This window comes from Taudactylus pleione, unplaced genomic scaffold (genome assembly GCF_031769625.1).
Source record: "Taudactylus pleione unplaced genomic scaffold, aTauple2 ptg000685l, whole genome shotgun sequence".
Taxonomy (NCBI): domain Eukaryota; kingdom Metazoa; phylum Chordata; class Amphibia; order Anura; family Myobatrachidae; genus Taudactylus; species Taudactylus pleione.
This window is the reverse complement of record NW_028285087.1, coordinates 3,837,934-3,859,671: the sequence shown is the minus strand read 5'-3', so window position 1 is coordinate 3,859,671 and position 21,738 is coordinate 3,837,934. Positions and strand designations below refer to the sequence as shown.

Genomic DNA, 21,738 nt, shown 5'->3' with positions numbered 1-21,738 from the left:
TTACACTGGAGGGAGAGAGGAGATTGTACACAGTGTTATACAGGAGAGGGAGGAGATTGTACACAGTGTTATACTGGAGAGAGAGAGGAGATTGTACACAGTGTTACACAGGAGAGAGAGAGGAGATTGTACACAGTGTTACACAGGAGAGAGAGAGAGGAGATTGTACACAGTGTTATACAGGAGAGAGAGAGGAGATTGTACACAGTGTTACACTGGAGAGAGAGAGGAGATTGTACACAGTGTTCTACAGTAGAGAGAGAGGAGATTGTACACAGTGTTACACAGGAGAGAGGAGATTGTACACAGTGTTACACTGGAGAGAGAGAGGAGATTGTACACAGTGTTACACAGGAGAGAGAGGAGATTGTACACAGTGTTACACTGGAGAGAGAGAGGAGATTGTACACAGTGTTATACAGGAGAGGGAGGAGATTGTACACAGTGTTACACTGGAGAGAGAGAGGAGATTATGCACAGTGTTATACTGGAGAGAGAGAGAGGAGATTGTACACAGTGTTATACAGGAGAGGGAGGAGATTGTACACAGTGTTACACAGGAGAGAGAGAGGAGATTTTACACAGTGTTACACTGGAGAGAGAGAGGAGATTTTACACAGTGTTACACTGGAGAGAGAGAGGAGATTGTACACAGTGTTATACAGGAGAGAGAGGAGATTATACACAGTGTTATACAGGAGAGAGAGAGAGGAGATTATACACAGTGTTACACTGGAGAGAGAGAGGAGATTATACACAGTGTTATACAGGAGAGAGAGGAGATTATACACAGTGTTACACTGGAGAGAGAGAGGAGATTGTACACAGTGTTATACAGGAGAGAGAAAGAGGAGATTATACACAGTGTTACACTGGAGAGAGAGAGGAGATTGTACACAGTGTTACACTGGAGAGAGAGAGGAGATTATACACAGTGTTATACAGGAGAGAGAGAGAGAGGAGATTATACACAGTGTTACACAGGAGAGAGAGAGGAGATTATACACAGTGTTATACAGGAGAGAGAGGAGATTGTACACAGTGTTATACAGGAGAGAGAGAGGAGATTATACACAGTGTTATACAGGAGAGAGAGGAGATTGTACACAGTGTTATACAGGAGAGAGAGAGGAGATTATACACAGTGTTATACAGGAGAGAGAGAGGAGATTATACACAGTGTTACACAGGAGAGAGAGAGGAGATTATACACAGTGTTATACTGGAGAGAGAGAGGAGATTGTACACAGTGTTACACAGGAGAGAGAGGAGATTATACACAGTGTTACACAGGAGAGAGAGAGGAGATTATACACAGTGTTATACTGGAGAGAGAGAGAGAGGAGATTGTACACAGTGTTACACAGGAGAGAGAGAGGAGATTGTACACAGTGTTATACAGGAGAGAGAGGAGATTATACACAGTGTTATACAGGAGAGAGAGAGAGGAGATTATACACAGTGTTACACTGGAGAGAGAGAGGAGATTATACACAGTGTTATACAGGAGAGAGAGGAGATTATACACAGTGTTATACAGGAGAGAGAAAGAGGAGATTATACACAGTGTTACACTGGAGAGAGAGAGGAGATTATACACAGTGTTATACAGGAGAGAGAGAGAGGAGATTATACACAGTGTTACACAGGAGAGAGAGAGGAGATTATACACAGTGTTATACAGGATAGAGAGAGAGGAGATTATACACAGTGTTACACAGGAGAGAGAGAGGAGATTATACACAGTGTTATACAGGAGAGAGAGAGGAGATTGTACACAGAACATTCCATCGGCGCTACCTCCATCATTATATTGACATTACAAGGATAATGTGAAATTGAAAAAAAAAATAAAATAAAAAAATATATTATCTGTCATATCTGGCGTTGAAGTGTGTGTGACTCCTACTCTGCTTTAGTCAGTACTGTTCTTGTGCTGAGTTTATAAAATGCAATGGTTGGGTACATTGGTGTTGCTAATAAGTACTGTATGTATCTCTGCCCAGGTTTAGGCGGATGCAGACCATGCTCGCGTAGCAATGACGCAGGGGGTGGAGCTTGCCCGGGATTGGCTGGCTCTGCAGAGGGAGTTGCAGAACTCTTTAGAAGCTCAGAAGCGGCAGGCGGTGCTGGTGGAGAAGCTGCAGGCCAAGGTGACATGCCTGGAACATACTCGCACTGTATAGTGACATAACAGTGTGACACAACGGTTACACCTATTGTATGCTCTATCCCCTATGTACAGTGCTGTGGACCTCTGATGCTGCCTTATCAATAAAAGATAATACTCATTGTGTGGTTCCTAGGGCATTGATAGGCTGATTATTGGTCCAACCAACAAATTGTCCACCTGTGATTGGCCGTTCCGCTTTAGTAATATGAGTAAATCCAGGGTTGTCGTGTACTTTGGTTCTAAGTATTTCTGTGTTTGTTTCCCCCCTCTCAGGTTGTACAGTACAGAAACCGTTATCAGGAGCTGCAGCAGACTCAGCAATGGAACCTGGTACTGACCAATGGACGGAGGTGGACAGTCACAAAGACGTGATTCCTGGAAAGCTTTAGACGTCTAGAATAGCAGCTCATGAGTGACGGACATTGTGGGGGAGACAGGGAATGTGGGTGAGGAGCATGGGGCTGGCAGTCAAGGATTTCCAGGAGACAGGAAAAGACACAGTGATGTGGATGTTGGTCTTGGATAAATGTTTGTGTATCCATAGCATTATTAGAATGAGATGAGATGCTAGGGGCTCAGCATCAGGTTACACAGGTAGTTCGTGGTCTATCTAATAATCTGTGTGATAATGGAGAGTTAGTAGACAACGGGTTGGGTGAGGATGTAAACCAGATTGCGGTTCCATCACAAATCATTGGACGGATATCATTGCAGCAGGGTGGTTGATGATTCTGGATGAGCTTTTGATGTCCAGGAGAGCCAGTATGGAGTAACCACATTGACTTGTAGTGGACCAGTCACATGGTTCTCGAGCATTATTTATTTCTGCCTTGTAGCGAGCAGAAATGTGTGTGCACTAGTGGACCCGATGACCGCTCTGCTTCATGTCGGTGTGATTATTCCTGACGTAGGGCATGATTCAGACCCGGACGCTACGTTGCGCTCACTCGTTCTGAGCGATGGTCGCCCGTCTGCGCATGTGTACAAGTCGCAGTGCGCATGCGCAAACTAGTACGAGCAATCGGATTTTGCTAGCTCGCCCTGAAAAGACTGCCCAGTTGAATGAGTGACAGCGCCATTTGTGGGTGGTAACAGAGGAAGGTGCTTGTGAATGGGGGAGTGGTGCTGCTAACGCAGGCGTGTCTGTCCGTCAGAATGGAGTTTAATGGGTGTGCATAATTAGCAAAGTAGCGTCATTGAACACGTCACTTGGTTGTTTATTACCCTGAACTGCTCGCAGTGCTTGCGGGAGGGTACGGTCTACCTCAAGTGCAGTGAGCAGCTCCGATGGCTCTGAATGTTACCGATTAATCCTTCAAATACCGGAGATGACGTGTGTTGCGAGTGGCAAGGGGGCATCTTTATACACTAGCGAGCGCTTATTGCCAAGGCTCGCTAAGACATAGAGTGCGTCCTTACGAGACGCAGTGTGAGCGCTTAATTTAAATATCCGGACCCTTTTTGACAGCGAGCGGCTGCTATTTGCGAGCGGGTCTGAATCAGGCCCATAGTTTCTGATACATACACAGCAGATATCTACATAGTGAGGTCTCGTATTTCTGCCACAGAGCCGCGGAGAATCGGAGTTGGAGAACACTCTGCAGAGGTTGGAAGAGGAGCAGCAGAGGTGAGTTAAGGGAAATGTAATATACGGTGTCTGACGTAGTATAATAAGGGACTGATCAGACTGATGATGGGACGGGTATGTTGATAATAAGAGAGCGTCCTCTTGTGCAGGTCTGAGAGTCTGGCTGCAGTGAACTCGTTGCTCAGGGAAGACTTGGAACGCGCACAGGAAGCCAATACCATTCTGGGGGAAGATATCCACAAACTGACAGCAGACTGGTCTAGCGCCCTACAGGAACTAAAGAGAAAGGAGATCGATTGGGAGTCTGAGAGAGGCGTAAGTGGCGTAGCGTAATATGATGAAGACTGCCCAGTAATGGAGGGGGAGGCATTAATAGTTTGATACTAATTTAAAGCGGTTGCCCCTTAGTGAAACCTCTCTCTCCTGTCTTGCAAATAGTGTTCCCTGCTGGCTATCCATTTATCTGTATCTGGGAGCCGGGTAGTTCTGCAGCTGACGGTGACTCATGACTTTATCTGTTCAGTCTACTTAATACCAGGGGCTTATGGGCAGGTTTTAGTGCGGCCCCCCCACTGTATCACTTCTCTCCTGGCTGCATTATAGTAGCACAGCCTCCCTCCCCAGCTCAGCACATCTGCTGTGTCATAGGCTGGGGAGGGCCCGGGGAGGTTGCAGCCGGTGAGCAGCTCTCTCCCTGCCTGCTGTGTCGCTGCGCTGCTGTATAGCGGCCAGCGGTAGTGTACAGGAGAGAAGTGTTACAGGGGCCATCCCGCCACTGCATTATACAGCCCCATAGAGCACTATATAAGAGGACTGAACGGATTGTGGAGCAAGCACTGTGCTGTCCGGCTTCGGGTAACCCAGATGGGTCTCCTATTGCTATGCAGATGGGGCAAGTTTTTATTAGGGCCTTGTCCAAAAGTGAACCAGCCTTTAACAGGTTGTCTTTAGTGCAATATATGGATGATTGGCCTCTGTGATGTTCTCCTCAAGCCCTAGCCTGCAGAAATAATTGGTATATAGCTTGCACTGATGAGATCCTGGCACAGAAACAGACAAATCTCAGGTGCACAACTCCAAATTACTGATGATGTATAAATGCAATAACATTTTGCAATCTATAGAGGTTTTTAGCATAATCATGGCCAAGGTTATGGGCCTACCCACCATATCCAGGTAACCTCTGTAGGGTAGGTCCCTAACATACTAGGGTTCAAATCCAGAGCGCAGGACACCCCCAAACTAGCCCAGCTAAGCCGCCCCAGGGCACCACCATAGTAAGAAAAGTGCAGTGTAAAGAGATTGTTAAGAGCAGCCACAACTGCATATAAAGAATGAAAATAAAAAAGTGAAGTGCAGCCAGGTGACGTGTACTATGACGCTGCCTGCTAATTATGCACGCCTCTGTAATAGCGTTAAGACGCTCAGACACGCCTGCGTTCGCACCTCCACTCCCCCGTTTCTAGTGGCCTTCCCCTGTTACCACCCATAAACGGCTTCTCCTGTCACCCATTCAGCTGGGCTGTCTATGCTGGGTGAGCGAACACTTCCCAATATCTCACAGTGGTTTGCGCACGTGCAAACCATTGGCAGCTACGAGCAAACGCTTCGTAGCGTCCAGGTCTAAATCAGGCCCAGTGTGTCCCCGGCAGTGGTGTGCTCAATGGCATCATTGACATTGAGCACACACACTGAACGATATCATGAATGATATCGTTCAGTGACGGCGCCGCCCCCCCCCTCCCTCATTCTCGTACTTGCAGAACCTGACTAAATCATCAGGTTGCCCTGTAAGGACGGCCGATGACAGATGTCGTCAACGACCAGCGGATGCACGCATCGCTGCTTGTTGATGGCATACACACTGGCCGATATACTGAACGATAACGATATTGTTCAATCGTTCAAAATACCTTGCTTAATACTAACCCCTAACCCTCCCCTAGTACCTGACCGTAACCTCATCTGCCGCAGCCTAACCATAACCCACCGCTGGTAGTTCGTGCAGAATGTCCACATTATGGGCCTGATTCAGACCCGATCGCTAGATGCGGCCGCTCGCTCCCCGCGTATGCAAATTCAGTTGTGACGTCAAGACAGGTGCTCGCTCCAAAAGGAATAAGCACGCTCACTATGGCGAGCGATCACTTTGTGTATATATACGTCCATTAGCGTATCTAGAGACGCCCACTAGCGCACGTCATCTCCAGGAGGTGTGTGTAAACATTGGTACATCGAGGACCATCGGAAGGGATCGAGGCGCTTGTGGTAGACTCTACCCACCCGCAAGCACTGCGAGCAGTTCACCCATGCGCACTGCGAATTATACGCAGGCGGGCGACTATCGGTCTGTGCGAACGGCCGCATCCTAGCGAGCAGGTCTGAATCATGCCCTAGGTCTGCATTCCTTCAATAGACAGCCAGAAAAACACATCTGTACTGAACATAATATTTGTAGACGCTACATAATACTGGTAATAATTATGGCTGTGTACATCCAGACACAGAGTACCTACAATGATTCAGATACACGGTACCTCTAGCGTCCAACTGAGAATGCTGTCCAAAATGTCCTTAAAAGAAAAACCACGAGCTGCGTCACTGCGCCAGGGGCCCCGCTCACCTCATTGTGAATGTGCTGCTTTGTCCTGGATTGTTGCAGGTAAACTCCACTTATTGGATTACAAGATGAAACGTAGATGGATTTTTAATGGCGCCACAGATAAATCTCAAACTATTAATTACTTAACGTTAATGCTATTGTAAAGATGAGTGTGCTCTCTCTGCGTTTATGGGGTGATCATGCTGTGACCGTACGTTGTTTCCTCTCCAATACAGCTGTACAACAGCCGCATACAGGGCGAGCAGACTCGTCTCCTGCGTCTGTGGACAGAGGTGGTAACGTTTCACCGCCATTTTCAGGAGCTGAAGACCGCCACAGAGAGGTAAAGAGGGAACTACAGAGAGCGAATCGTGGCCTTTCTATAGGATCTGTTCAGTACTGAAGAGTTGATCTGATAGGATTGTTACACGTATATAAGACTGGTTATCAGCTAAACTAGTATCAGTGGTAAAGTATTTGCATTATTCTGCCTCCTCCTGCGCGTACGTATGACTGATATGGATTTTCTGCTTATAATTCATGAGCTATGTAAATACTTATATAAACCATTGTGAAAGGTGATGTTACTCCCTGACCTCGGTAATCAGCACAGACAATCCCTTTCCTTAAGGCGGCCATTTTAGGTCTTGCATCATCCATGCCAAATAATAACGTACCACACGCTTGTTTATACAATATACATATGCTATCAATACTTAGAGCTTCTCTGGTTCCTTCCTCTCTTCTGACATGTTCCCCTGCCATGTACTACACAGCATCCAGAAGTGGGCACGCGCTGGCCCTTCCCCACTACACAGCATCCAGAAGTGGGCACGCATTGGCCCTTCCCCACTACACAGCATCCAGAAGTGGGCACGCGCTGGCCCTTCCCCACTACACAGCATCCAGAAGTGGGCACGCATTGGCCCTTCCCCACTACACAGCATCCAGAAGTGGGCACGCGCTGGCTATTCCCCACTACACAGCATCCAGAAGTGGGCACGCATTGGCCCTTCCCCACTACACAGCATCCAGAAGTGGGTACGCATTGGCCCTTCCCCACTGCACAGCATCCACAAGTGGGCACGCATTGGCCCTTCCCCACTGCACAGCATCCACAAGTGGGCACACATTGGTCCTTCCCCATTACACAGCATCGCCTAGTGGGCACACGTTGGTCCTTCCCCATTACACAGCATCACAAGTGGGCACGCATTGGCCCTTCCCCACTACACCGCATCCACAAGTGGGCACACATTGGCCCTTCCCCATTACATAGCATCCACAAGTGGGCACGTGTTGACCCTTCCCCATGCAGCAATCGGTCACGGAACCTGCTAAGGAAGCACGGCTGTGTGGCAGCTGTCAATAAAGAGCTGCCACACAGCCCCTGCCATGTACTACACAGCATCCAGAAGTGGGCACGCGTTGGCCCTTCCCCACTTCATAGCATCCAGAAGTGGGCACGCGTTGGCCCTTCCCCACTTCATAGCATCCAGAAGTGGGCACGCGCTGGCCCTTCCCCACTACACAGCATCTAGAAGTGGGCACACATTGGCCCTTCCCCACTACACAGCATCCACAAGTGGGCACGCATTGGCCCTTCCCCACTACACAGCATCCAGAAGTGGGCACGCGTTGGCCCTTCCCCACTACACAGCATCCACAAGTGGGCACGCGTTGGCCCTTCCCCACTGCACAGCATCCACAAGTGGGCACGCATTGGCCCTTCCCCACTGCACAGCATCCACAAGTGGGCACGCATTGGCCCTTCCCCATTACACAGCATCGCCTAGTGGGCACGCGTTGGTCCTTCCCCATTACACAGCATCACAAGTGGGCACGCATTGGCCCTTCCACACTACACCGCATCCACAAGTGGGCACACGTTGGCCCTTCCCCATTACATAGCATCCACAAGTGGGCACGTGTTGACCCTTCCCCATGCAGCAGTCGGTCACGGAACCTGCTAAGGAAGCACGGCTGTGTGGCAGCTCTCAATAAGAAAAAAAAAAAAGAAAATGCATATTTAAAGAGAGAGATTATAACAAAACATAATTTAATACAATGGTAATTTTAATGTTTTCATTTATTTTATTCAATAACTACTATAATATTAATCTATAAAGCGCTCCTACTCTGAAGTCACCTCAGAGTTAGTGGTGCTTAGTTGGGTGTGCAATATTTTTGTCGACATTCGTAATATCGACATTCTTCATGTAGACAGTTCCTGGTGGTCCAGCGGTGCCTTACCTTTTTCGACTGCTCCAGTGATGTCTTTCTCCCCCTAGTACCTAACCCTCCTCCCTCCACAGCCTAACCCTCCCCGTACTGCCTAACTTTAGCCCGCACAAACCACCCCGTACTGCTTGACGCTATGCCTCCCATCCCACAGCCTAACTCTCCTCTCCAACAGCCTAACCCTCCCTGTACTGCCTAACGCTAATCCTCCCCTCTCACAGCCTAACCCTCCCCGTACTGCCTAACCCCTTCTCCCCGACAGCCTAACCCTCCCCGTACTGCCTAACACGAATCCTCCCCTTCCACAGCTTAACCGTAACCCTCCCCGTACTGCCTAATGCTAATCCTCCCCTTCCACATCCTAACCCAAACCTTCCCCTCCAACAGCCTAACCCACCCCGTACTGCCTAATGCTAATCCTCCCCTTCCACATCCTAACCCAAACCTTCCCCTCCAACAGCCTAACCCTCCCCGTACTGCCTAATGCTAATCCTCCCCTTCCACATCCTAATCCAAACCTTCCCCTCCAACAGCCTAACCCTCCCCGTACTGCCTAATGCTAATCCTCCCCTTCCACATCCTAACCCAAACCTTCTCCTCCAACAGCCTAACCCTCCCCATACTGTCTAACGCTAATCCTCTTCTTCCACAGCCTTACCCTCCCCGTACTGCCTAACCCTCTCCATACTGCCTAACCCTAATCCTCCTCTCCCACAGCCTAGCCCTAACCCTCTCTGTAAGGCCTAACCCTAATCCTCCCCACCCATAGCCTAAAGGTGCCTACACACTTACCGATTTGCTCACGATCTGACATCGTGTACGATTTCCCTTGAAACTCCCCGGCAGCTCCCTGGCAGTCCTGCACACGATTTGGTGTAAAAATGTGTCCAATGTGACAAGCGATCTATCGTGCATCCTTCTTTTTCCAGTGCAATGTGACCGAGATTGTCAGATCTGCCCTACAGCACGGCAGATCTGAAGATGCGATGTACGACCAGCGGGGACGCACATCTGCATCGTCATCGTGAGTGGAGACTCACGATTAGGACGTATTTTACACAATCTTTCGTTCCCATGTGTAGGAATCGGCCAGATCGTGTAAAAAATCGGTAAGTGTGTAGGCACCTTAACTCTCTCCTTACTGTCTAACCCTAATCCTTCTCTCCCACAACTTAGCCCTAACCCTCTCTGTAAGGCTTAACCCTAATCCTCCCCACCCACAGCCTAACTCTCTCCTTACTCTCTAACCCTAATCCTTCTCTCCCACAACCTAGCCCTAACCCTATTACAACAAATATTGAATTATCAAAATAACTCAATTACCAGGCGCTCCTTAAACAAAGTGCAATATTAATCACATAGATTAGTAAGAAAAACGCTGCTCCCCATGGGTACTTCTGTAGTAACCCCAAATATTAAACAAAAGGAACAAAATTAATGGAGTGAAAACCACTCCATTAAGGGTGCGCATTTAAGTAGATGAATCAGGACACAGGTATACATCAAAATATTAATTTTATTCCACACTAAAAAAGGATATCTAAACCCTCATTAAAATGTGTGCATATAAATACATCCAATAAAAGAAAAAACTCTCCTCCTCTTAAATACAATACTTGAAGACAGGAATCAATGTATAAATAAAGTCCTGCCCCAATTAATAGCATTTGATTAGTGGTTTATTCCATCCTGTTTTCCACTAATCAAATGCTATTAATTGGGGCAGGACTTTATTTATACATTGATTCCTGTCTTCAAGTATTGTATTTAAGAGGAGGAGAGTTTTTTCTTTTATTGGATGTATTTATATGCACACATTTTAATGAGGGTTTAGATATCCTTTTTTAGTGTGGAATAAAATTAATATTTTGATGTATACCTGTGTCCTGATTCATCTACTTAAACGCGCACCCTTAATGGAGTGGTTTTCACTCCATTAATTTTGTTTCTTTTAGCCCTAACCCTCTCTGTAAGGTCTATCCCTAATACTCCTCTCCCACAGCCTAACCCTACCTGTACTGCCTAGCCCTAACCCTCTCCATAATGCCTAATCCTAATCCTCCTCTCCCACAGCCTAACCCTCCCCGTATTGCCTAACCATAACCCTCCCACAGCCTAACTCTAACCTCCTTCGTACTGCCTAACCCTCCCCGTACTGCCTAATGCTAATCCTCCCCTTCCACAGTTTAACCCTAACCCTCCCCTCCAACAGCCTAACCCTCCCTGTACTGCCAAACACTAACCCTTCCACAACCTAACTCTAACCTCCTTTGTACTGCCTAACCCTTTCCATACTGCCTAACCCTAATCTTCCTCTCCCACAGCCTAGCCCTAACCCTCTTTGTAAGGCCTAATCCTCCCAACCCACAGCCTAACTCTCTCCATACTGTCTAACCCTAAACCTCCTCTCCAACAGCCTAACCCTCCCTGTATTCCCTAGCCCTAACCATATCCATTATGCGTAACCCTAATCCTCCTCTCCCACAGCCTAACTCTAATCCTCCCCTCTCACAGCCTAACCCTAGTCCTCCCCTCCCATAGCCTAACTGTAGTCCTCCCCTCCCACAGCCTAACCCTAATCCTAGTTCTCCCCTCCCACAGCCTAATCCTAGTTCTCCCCTCCCACAGCCTAACCCTCCCCTCCCACAGCCTAACCCTAGTCCTCCCCTCCCACAGCCTAACCCTAGTCCTCCCTTCCCACAGCCTAACCCTAACCCTCCCCTCCCACAGCCTAACCCTCCCCTCCCACAGCCTAACCCTCCCTTCCCACAGCCTAACCCTAGTCCTCCCTTCCCACAGCCTAACCCTAGTCCTCCCTTCCCACAGCCTAACCCTAACCCTCCCCTCCCACAGCCTAACCCTCCCCTCCCACAGCCTAATTCCCTCCCCTCCCACATCCTAACCCTAGTCCTCCCTTCCCACAGCCTAACCCTAGTCCTCCCTTCCCACAGCCTAACCCTAGTCCTCCCTTCCCACAGCCTAACCCTCCCCTCCCACAACCTAACCCTAGTCCTCCCTTCCCACAGCCTAACCCTTACCTTCATATGCTGTAGCCGTAATACCATCCGGTCCCTGCAGAATGTCGACATTATGGGCTCAATCCAATTGGGTTTGATGTTCTCGGCTCCGCGAGTAAGTGTGGCTATTTGCCGCACATTTGGTATCGCCGGATTCGTGGACTTAGAGCTGTGTACAAAAAAGCCAAAATCTGGGGCATTATAGGACAGAGGCCCTAATTCAGAGCCGGACACTCTTTCAGAGCGCTCGCTCTGAATCAGGGTGTTTTTTTTTTTTTTTTTTTATTGGAGCCGGCCTCCTGGCCGCTCGCTAAGCTGTGGGTCACCACCCACAGCTTTTGCGAGCGGCCAGGTGATGGTCGCGACCATCGGGCTTACGACGAGACCCTTGTCTCGTTCCCGCAAGCCTCAGTGAGCTTCCTGCTCTAATAGAGCAGGAAGCTCAACTACTGACATCACGAGTAGGGCCGCCCTCAAACAGCAGGAACGCCTCAGTTTGGCCAGCCACCCCCCCTCCCAGCCTACAAAACGGGGCAAGCTGTCGATCAACATCGACAGCCGCCCCGTTTTGTTGCGAGCCCCGGAGCGAGTGATTCGTGCGCATTGCCCGGCCATCGACCCACTTGCGAGCGCATAGCGCTTGCAGGCGGGTCTGAATCAGGCCCAGAGTGCGGGCGCGAGTTAATTGGATTGAGCCCTATGATTGTCGACATCTTGATTGCAGAGATGGTGACTGCATGCTGCTTGGCTTGCAGCCTTGTGCTTTATAGTCATTAAACTCATGACTTCTCATATCCTTATAGTTTACATGTTTAATTATGTATATTTGTCTTCTATAACTACCTATTGCCAAGTTAAGCAGGTCTGTCCTACAACAGTTTATCCAAAATACATGCGTACAATGGAAAAAGTGCAGTGTCCATAAGGCTTGGTCTTAGAGTCTGAATTACTTATTTGTTTTACATTTTAAAGTGAAAATACATTACTATTATTATACATTATTAGCTGGGGCAAGATTACCGTACAATTGTGTTTTTCTTTACTCTGTCAGGGATTTATCTGCGGTTCGGGCTGATTGGACAAGATGCATCCGCCTTCTTCAAACCTCATGTTCCTCTCTCATCTCATGGAGGCTGCAGGGTCCAGAGAGAGTTACAAAGCCCCCAAACTATCTGATCGTTACTTGGGATCATGGTCTAGAGTCAATGGACGTGACTGGCCAGGAGGACAGGGCAAAGATGGAGCCGGAAATGAAGGAAGTAGACCCATTGCTTGAGACGTTGAGGCACACAGAAGAATCAATGAGATCACAAGTTGAGGCACTGCGACAGGAGGTAGAATCTAAAAGTTCTCATGTACAGATGTTAGAATTGGAGCTTAGGGCACTCAAGTCACAACTAGAGACCGCAGAACAGGAAGCAAGCGTGATGAGGTCACAGCTTCTATCGACCGAACAGCAATCAAGCGTGATGAGGTCACAGCTTCAGTCGGCAGAACAGGAAGCAAGCGGGATGAGGTCACAGCTTCTGTCAGCAGAAGAGGAAGCAAGCGGGATTAGGTCACAGCTTCAGTCGGCAGAACAGGGAGCAAGCGTGATGAGGTCACAGCTTCAGTCGGCAGAACAGGAAGCAAGTGAAATGAGGTCACAGCTTCAGTCGGCAGAACAGGAAGCAAGCGGGATGAGATTACAGCTTCAGTCGGCAGAACAGGAAGCAAGCGGGATGAGATTACAGCCTCAGTCGGCAGAACAGGAAGCAGGCTGGATGAGGTCCCACCTGGACAAACCGGGACAGGAAGCAGGCTTGGTGAGGTCTCAGCTAGAGATATCTGAACAGGAAGCAGGCTTCATGCGGTCTGAACTGGAGATATCTGGACAGGAAGCAGGATTGATGAGGGTCCAAGTGAAGACATCAGGGCTGGAATCAAATTTGAAGGAGCTTTCACAGAAGGAGATTTTAGAAGAAGACACGTCACAGTTACAAATAGTCACCGTTAACAAAGATGAATGCCTAATGAAGTCACAACTTGAGTTATCAAAGCTAGAAGTGAAGTCCATGACCTCTCTGGTAGAAGCATTAGGGCAGGAAGTGAGTTCATTGACATCGCAATTGGAGGCATCCCAGCAGGAAGTAACCTCACTGAAGTTGAAAGTAGCGTCATCAGAACAGGAAATAGAATCCCGTAGACGTCACATTGAGGAGCTAGGACAGGAAGTGTGTACGGTGAGCTCACAGCTGAAAGGGAGTTTTCTGGAGGTGGAGACTCTAAGGGCGCATCTGAAGACTTCCGAAAAGGAGGGAGAGTCTCGATTTCATAAAATGGAGCATGAACTGCGAGACAGCCAGTGAGTACAATGGTTTACTATTATTTTCATTTGTTTCCATTTTAATCCTTGGCTAGACCATTCATCCTTCCCACATCTAAATGATATAATGGGCATGTGAAGTACAGATGCGTCCTCATAAACCAAGCATCTATACGCCAGAGCGCTGGTGCAACTTAGCCACTCCGGGAGGTGCAACGTACCGTAGATTTTTTATTCATCTTATTTGCGTCCAGGACGCTGGGAACGCCACTCACAGTGCTGGAGAAAAAGCTGCGGCATCATAGCCCTTCTTACACAGATTTAGACTGTCGCACACAGATGTACAAATGTCGCACATCCCACTGATCGGTGTAATCTAGCGGAGTCGTTTTGTCGCTTCCAGTTGTTTTATTTATGAGAATAAGAAGCACATTTTGAGCAAGAAAGACGGCGTGGCCGAGGGGCTCAGGACCTGGCGCGCAGGGAGGAGCTATTTGTTGCGTAAATGTTTGGTTGCAATTACTACTTAGAGAGTAGCCATCTTGCGACCGTTGCATAACCCAATAGGCATCATTCATGATGCTGCTTATCATTATCTGTGTCTCTATCACAATGAGGAACTGGGTCTTATTTAGTTAAATAGGCCTGAATAAGTTAGAAAATATTAGTTGGTAATACATTGGATGCTGTGGGAAATAGGACCTGTCTGCCTAATGGTTAGGAAATAGAGAAGAGTGTATGTTCCCACCCCGATCCCTGTAAGGACACCACATAGGACAGAGGCCCCGATTCAGAGCCGGACGCTCTGACAGAGCACTCGCTCTGAATCAGGGCCGGGCTTTTGTTTTGTTTTTTTAACGGCCTCCTGGCCGCTCGCATAGCTGTGGGTGACCACCCACAGCTATAGCGAGCGGCCATGATGGTTGCGAAGGTCAAGACCATCGCGACCATCGGGCTTGCGACGAGACCCTTGTAGGGTCTCGTGGCCGCAAGCCCCAGAGAGATTTCAGCTCTTAACAGAGCCGAAATCTATCCACTGATATCACTCGTGATGTCAGTGGGGCCGTCCCCAAACGGTAGGCGTTCACATGGGAACGCCTTCGTTTGGGCAGCCGCTCCCCTGGCCCACCCACCAAAGGGGGCGAGCTGTCACTCAACATCGACAGCTCGCCCCCATTGGTGCGAGACCCGCAGCGACGGATTGCCCATCGCTAGCCGGGTCTCGCGCATGCGCACGACGGAGCTGGCTCCGTCGTGCGCATGTGCACTGGCCCACCATCGACCCGGTTGCGAGCGCACAGCGCTTGCGACCGGGTCTGAATCAGGCCCAGAGTGCAGGACCTGGTAGCTGAATGCAGCATTGGTGAACGTTCGGATGATAACTTATGTGATCTGGGAATTCCTGTATCCAGAACCTTTGTCCGTTGTGCTATGTTATCAGAGATTATAACGTGACAGAGATCTTCTCCCCATATTAGTTATCACAGTTTTACGAGCACAGCCCTGGTTCTGTCTACATTGAAATGTCAGTCGGAGTTGTAGGCAGCTGCAGACAGGGTCAGATGTGGGCAGCTTATGATGAGAAGGATTAAGTTGCTGGAGAGGTTCCTTGTGCAGCCCTAAGAATACAGCTTAGCGCAGACTTCTGACTGTTGGCAGCAAAGTCGGAACATTGTGCCCTAGCGCTGCGCAGGACATTCGGGTAGGAAAACCTCGCTCGCTCTTGCTTACTCCCCATACTGGTGACGTATTAACCTGAACATCGCATGGAACCTCAGATAATTGAATCTGAATGTAATTGTCATTGCTCATATTTATACCTTTTCACAGTCTTCACATCTATTTTCTTTCACTTTTTTTTGTCCCCAGCCAGCGATCGCTTAATACTGTCGAAGCCGAGCGATCTGTCCTGCTCCATGATATAACGCTACTAAGGGAGGAGTTGCTGAGCTCGCGTCTGGAGGCCGACTTATCTCGGGATGAAAACTCTGGTTTGCAAAGTGCTTTATACAAGGTATCCTCTGTGGGAGGGGGAAGGGGGTTCCACTCAGTAGATAGTAGACCGTAAAAAGGTTGACAATGTTTAGATAGACAGCAGATGTTAGACAAGCAATAGACCGACAGGGACAAAAAATAGACCCTCCCCTTGGTGCCTAACCATAACTGGCCCTTCTAGTGTCTAACCCTTCGGTAATTGCCTAACCATAAAACCAACGACCATCTTTGTGTCGACCTTTTGTACCTGTCGATCTTCACCCACATTGACTTTTTCTATATCAACCATTTTTTGACCACCTTTTGAACCTGTCGACATTCATCTGTGTCAAACTTTTTCTCCTGTCGATCTAGACATTGTATATCTAAAATTCATGTCTATCTTTTATACTAAACCCCTGTGGGGATCATTCTAAACTGTTGTAATCACTAGAAAATTACTGGAAAATGTTTTTTTTTTTTTTTTTACAATTAAAACTAGTGATGTCCTTACAGGCAGAGAAGCAGATCGCGGAGCTGCGGTTAGAGCGGAGCCGGCACAGGGCAGATGTAGATGATCTGCAAGATGCGGCGGCCAAGATGGGGAACTTGAACAGGGCCTTGTCTCTGGATAAAGTAGAACTGAATAGTCTGTTGCAGCAGGTGAGGGCAGACCAGTCCTCTAACATTTAGCATGTAAATAAATGAGAGACTGACCAGGGAACCTGGAGGAAAATTGCGTCCCGGAACAGCCCCCTTGCTCCTGGGAGAGGGTATAGCTATTATGCACTGCTCCCCCCCCTCCCTAAATGGTAGTACAGCTTTTTAAGGGGCGTTCATCAATAATAACTATTTCCAGCTATAGCATCCATCTAACATTCTCTGCATATGGTTTATAATATATCTGTTACAGTTTGTTATAGGGCCAGCTTAGCACAAGTTCTCCTAATTTAAAAATTACAGTACTTGCAAAGATCTCGTCTCAGAAGTTTATATAGATCTGATGTAGCACAACGGAACTTGGTGGAAGATAAAGCTGCTGTATCACTGCTTTTCATTTACAGATTCCGACTCAATCGCACACAGCTGAGCATATGTCACACATCACATTGATCAGTGTATTCTAGCAGAGTAGTTTTGTCGCTTCCAGGCGCACATTATGGGGGGGAAAAAGTCGCGCGGCGAGGTCAAGTTGCACGGGACCCTGGCTTCCCAGAGTGGCTGTTTGGCGCGACTGAAACCACAGTGTATGTGGACACATCAATTACACATCGATTGCACTTGGTGCCAGCAATATAAGTACAAACCACATAAATGAGTAACCTATTGCTGGCCACATGCATACAGATTCAGTCAGTCCTATTTGACCAGACTAGACCACTTTTGTAGAATGCAAGCCCCTGTCTAAACATTTAAAAAGTAGGGTGGGTAATACCCAAGTTTAGCCTGGGGACGTCAACAAGGCCGACCATTAAGTTGTAGAGAAGTATGTGGTCACATTATACACAGATTCATCCAGATTGCAATGAAATAATATAATTTGTTTGATGTACAGTACAATCAAATTCTAACTTTTAGTGCCAGATCCTGGTGTCCTGTGTTACAACAGGCAGAAGTGTTAGTAACCCGGATGTGCACAGACGGTGTAATGGTTAGCGTTACTGCCTCACAGCACTGAGGTCGTGGGTTTGATTCCCACCACGGCCCTACCTGTATGGAGTTTGTATATTCTCCCTGTGCTTGCGTGGGTTTCCTTCGGGTACTCCGGTTTCCTCCCACACTCCAAAAATATACTGGTAGGTTAACTGGCTCCAAACATAAATTAACCCTATGTGTGTATGTATGTGCGCATGTGATAGGGAATATAGGGCCTGATTCAGACCCACTCGCGAGCGGCTGTCCGCTCGCAAGTGGGTCGATGTTCTGGACTGAGCATGCGCACGACGGAGGGAGCTCCGTCGTGCGCATGCGCCAGACGCGACGAGCGAAGGAAAGTCCTTCGCTCGTTGTGTCTGATCAAAGGGGGCGTGCTGTCGATGTTGATTGACAGCACGCCCCCTTTGGTAGGCGTGCCGGGGGCGTGCCTCCCTGAGGGGGGCGTTCCCATGGGAACGCCTCCCGTCAGAAGCCGGCCCCACTCTGATTGAGCCAAAATCACTCCGGAGCTTGCGGTTGAAAACCTCAACCGCAGGCTCCGGCTCGCAGTTTCGATGGTCGCGATGGTCACGACCATCGCGGCCATCAAAATGCACGCTCGTATAGCCTGTGGGTGGTGACCCACAGCTATACGAGCGTCCAGGAGGACGCTCCATTTTCATGGAGGCCGGCCCTCATTCAGAGCGTGCGCTCTGCTCAGAGCGTACGGCTCTGAATGAGGGCCATAGAGTGTAAGCTCCACTGGGACAGGGACTAATGTGAATGGCCAAATATTCTCTGTAAAGCGCTGCGGAATATGTGTGTGCTATATAAATAACTGGTAATAATAATTATAATGTGTGGTTGGTGGGGGTACAGCCGCTTACAGGGAACAGTATAAAATCTTTCTAAAAGTCTTTTTTTTTTTTTCTCTCTGTTGCTGCAGAAGGAAATAGAAGTGGAGTCTATTAGAGAGATTCATGGAGCCTTAGAGAGACAGCTGATTACAGCCCGTCAGCACCTGCAGCAGTGTGAGGCCGAGCAGAAAGCAGCGATCGCCAAGGGACAACGCTTACTGCAAGATAGCGAGGCGGCAAGAGAGAGCGTGGAAACTGAGCTGAGATACGTCCGGGGAGATAGAGACAGACTGCAGGTCGAGCTGAGGAGACAGGTGACTGGAGAGACAGTCGTGTTCCTTCTTGCTGTGTGTGAGTGTGTGTGTGTGTGAGATTGCAGCTCTGTACATGCTCAGAAGGTTTTGTAGACTTTGTGAGGAATTAAAGTCATTTCAGGTCTGTCTTTATTTTCCAAGAAACACAAATAATATCCTGCACAGGACAAAAATGAATTCAATTTATAGACCAGCAATTTAGTACATTCTAATAATTAGTTACCAAATTTTGTATATAGCTGGAGGTGCTCCCTGGAATCGAATATCAAGTACTCCGAAAAAAACCTTCCATTGACCTCTTCAATGTGCAGCAAATGATTCCTGTGTGGGGCGCTCTTTTATAATAAATTAATTGATATCAGGAAATATACATAATTACAATATATAACTTTTAATTGGTTCCCTCTTTAAAGAGATTGGGGATTATTTTGACTCTGAATGTGAAAATATGACTGAGTCACCCATCAATAAACATCATATATACCATATAGCTGATATCAGAAAATAAACATAATTAAAACATAACTTTTAATCGGATCCTTCTTTAAAATAAATTGGGAATTATTATGACTCTGATTATGAAAAGATGATAGAGTCACCCATCACTAAGCACACATACATATCATATCCATCACTAAGCACACATACATATCCTATCCATCACTAAGCACACATACATATCCTATCCATCACTAAGCACACATACACATCCTATCCATCACTAAGCACACATACATATCCTATCCATCACTAAGCACACATACATATCCTATCCATCACTAAGCACACATACATATCCTATCCATCACTAAGCACACATACATATCCTATCCATCACTAAGCGCACATACATATCCTATCCATCACTAAGCACACATACATATCCTATCCATCACTAAGCACACATACATATCCTATCCATCACTAAGCACACATACATATCCTATCCATCACTAAGCGCACATACATATCCTATCCATCACTAAGCACACATACATATCCTATCCATCACTAAGCACACATACATATCCTATCCATCACTAAGCACACATACACATCCTATCCATCACTAAGCACACATACATATATCCATCACTAATCACACATACATATCCTATCCATCACTAAGCACACATACACATCCTATCCATCACTAAGCACACATACACATCCTATCCATCACTAAGCGCACATACATATCCTATCCATCACTAAGCACACATACATATCCTATCCATCGCTAAGCACACATACATATCCTATCCATCGCTAAGCACACATACATATCCTATCCATCGCTAAGCACACATACATATCCTATCCATCGCTAAGCACACATACATATCCTATCCATCGCTAAGCACACACACATATCCTATCCATCACTAAGCACACATACATATCCTATCCATCACTAAGCGCACATACATATCCTATCCATCACTAAGCACACATACACATCCTATCCATCACTAAGCACACATACATATCCTATCCATCACTAAGCACACATACATATATCCATCACTAATCACACATACATATCCTATCCATCGCTAAGCACACATACATATCCTATCCATCACTAAGCACACATACATATCCTATCCATCACTAAGCACACATACACATCCTATCCATCACTAAGCACACATACATATCCTATCCATCACTAAGCACACATACATATCCTATCCATCACTAAGCACACATACATATCCTATCCATCACTAAGCACACATACATATCCTATCCATCACTAAGCGCACATACATATCCTATCCATCACTAAGCACACATACATATCCTATCCATCACTAAGCACACATACATATCCTATCCATCACTAAGCACACATACATATCCTATCCATCACTAAGCGCACATACATATCCTATCCATCACTAAGCACACATACATATCCTATCCATCACTAAGCACACATACATATCCTATCCATCACTAAGCACACATACACATCCTATCCATCACTAAGCACACATACATATATCCATCACTAATCACACATACATATCCTATCCATCACTAAGCACACATACACATCCTATCCATCACTAAGCACACATACACATCCTATCCATCACTAAGCGCACATACATATCCTATCCATCACTAAGCACACATACATATCCTATCCATCGCTAAGCACACATACATATCCTATCCATCGCTAAGCACACATACATATCCTATCCATCGCTAAGCACACATACATATCCTATCCATCGCTAAGCACACATACATATCCTATCCATCGCTAAGCACACACACATATCCTATCCATCACTAAGCACACATACATATCCTATCCATCACTAAGCGCACATACATATCCTATCCATCACTAAGCACACATACACATCCTATCCATCACTAAGCACACATACATATCCTATCCATCACTAAGCACACATACATATATCCATCACTAATCACACATACATATCCTATCCATCGCTAAGCACACATACATATCCTATCCATCACTAAGCCCACATACACATCCTATCCATCACTAAGCGCACATACATGTCCTATCCATCACTAAGCACACACATACATATCCTATCCATCACTAATCACACATACATATCCTATCCATCGCTAAGCACACATACATATCCTATCCATCACTAAGCGCACATACATATCATATCCATCACTAAGCACACATACATATCCTATCCATCGCTAAGCACACACACACCTCCTATCCATCACTAAGCACACATAAATATATTAGACATTCTGTAATTGTGTATGAAATAATTACCTTGTGATCATATTTAATCATTAACCATATATCCCCTAATGGGTAAAATAGGCAGGTTTAGCAGTTAGTACATTCACTCCCTTTCTTCATTAATACATTTATGTAGTGTATATGCAACCAACATACACATAAATTAGAATTTAAACACTATAATGCTTCTAAAAACGGTTTTGATAAATGTTGCAGATATAGTATATACATACAGGACAGATATAGTCTCGATTATACTTTTGTTATA

The 21,738-nt window shown here is 46.9% G+C and overlaps 1 protein-coding gene across 3 annotated transcripts in view; it reads left to right on the top strand.

Annotated features, from left to right (window-relative positions):
- Positions 1-21,738, top strand: part of LOC148477867 (uncharacterized) — a 110,538-nt gene that overhangs the window by 40,679 nt on the left and 48,121 nt on the right. For 2 of the 3 annotated variants that reach the window (XM_088456037.1, XM_088456036.1), the window contains exons 2-10: positions 2,007-2,153; positions 2,447-2,503; positions 3,742-3,800; positions 3,911-4,076; positions 6,600-6,706; positions 12,673-13,965; positions 15,796-15,940; positions 16,417-16,563; positions 18,482-18,706. In XM_088456037.1, coding sequence (XP_088312163.1) covers positions 2,040-2,153; positions 2,447-2,503; positions 3,742-3,800; positions 3,911-4,076; positions 6,600-6,706; positions 12,673-13,965; positions 15,796-15,940; positions 16,417-16,563; positions 18,482-18,706 — 2,313 coding nt within the window. In that variant the 5' untranslated portion in view covers positions 2,007-2,039. Of the gene's footprint in view, positions 1-2,006; positions 2,154-2,446; positions 2,504-2,540; positions 2,620-3,741; positions 3,801-3,910; positions 4,077-6,599; positions 6,707-12,672; positions 13,966-15,795; positions 15,941-16,416; positions 16,564-18,481; positions 18,707-21,738 lie in introns of those variants that run through there. The other variant, XM_088456038.1, reaches the window with a different exon arrangement.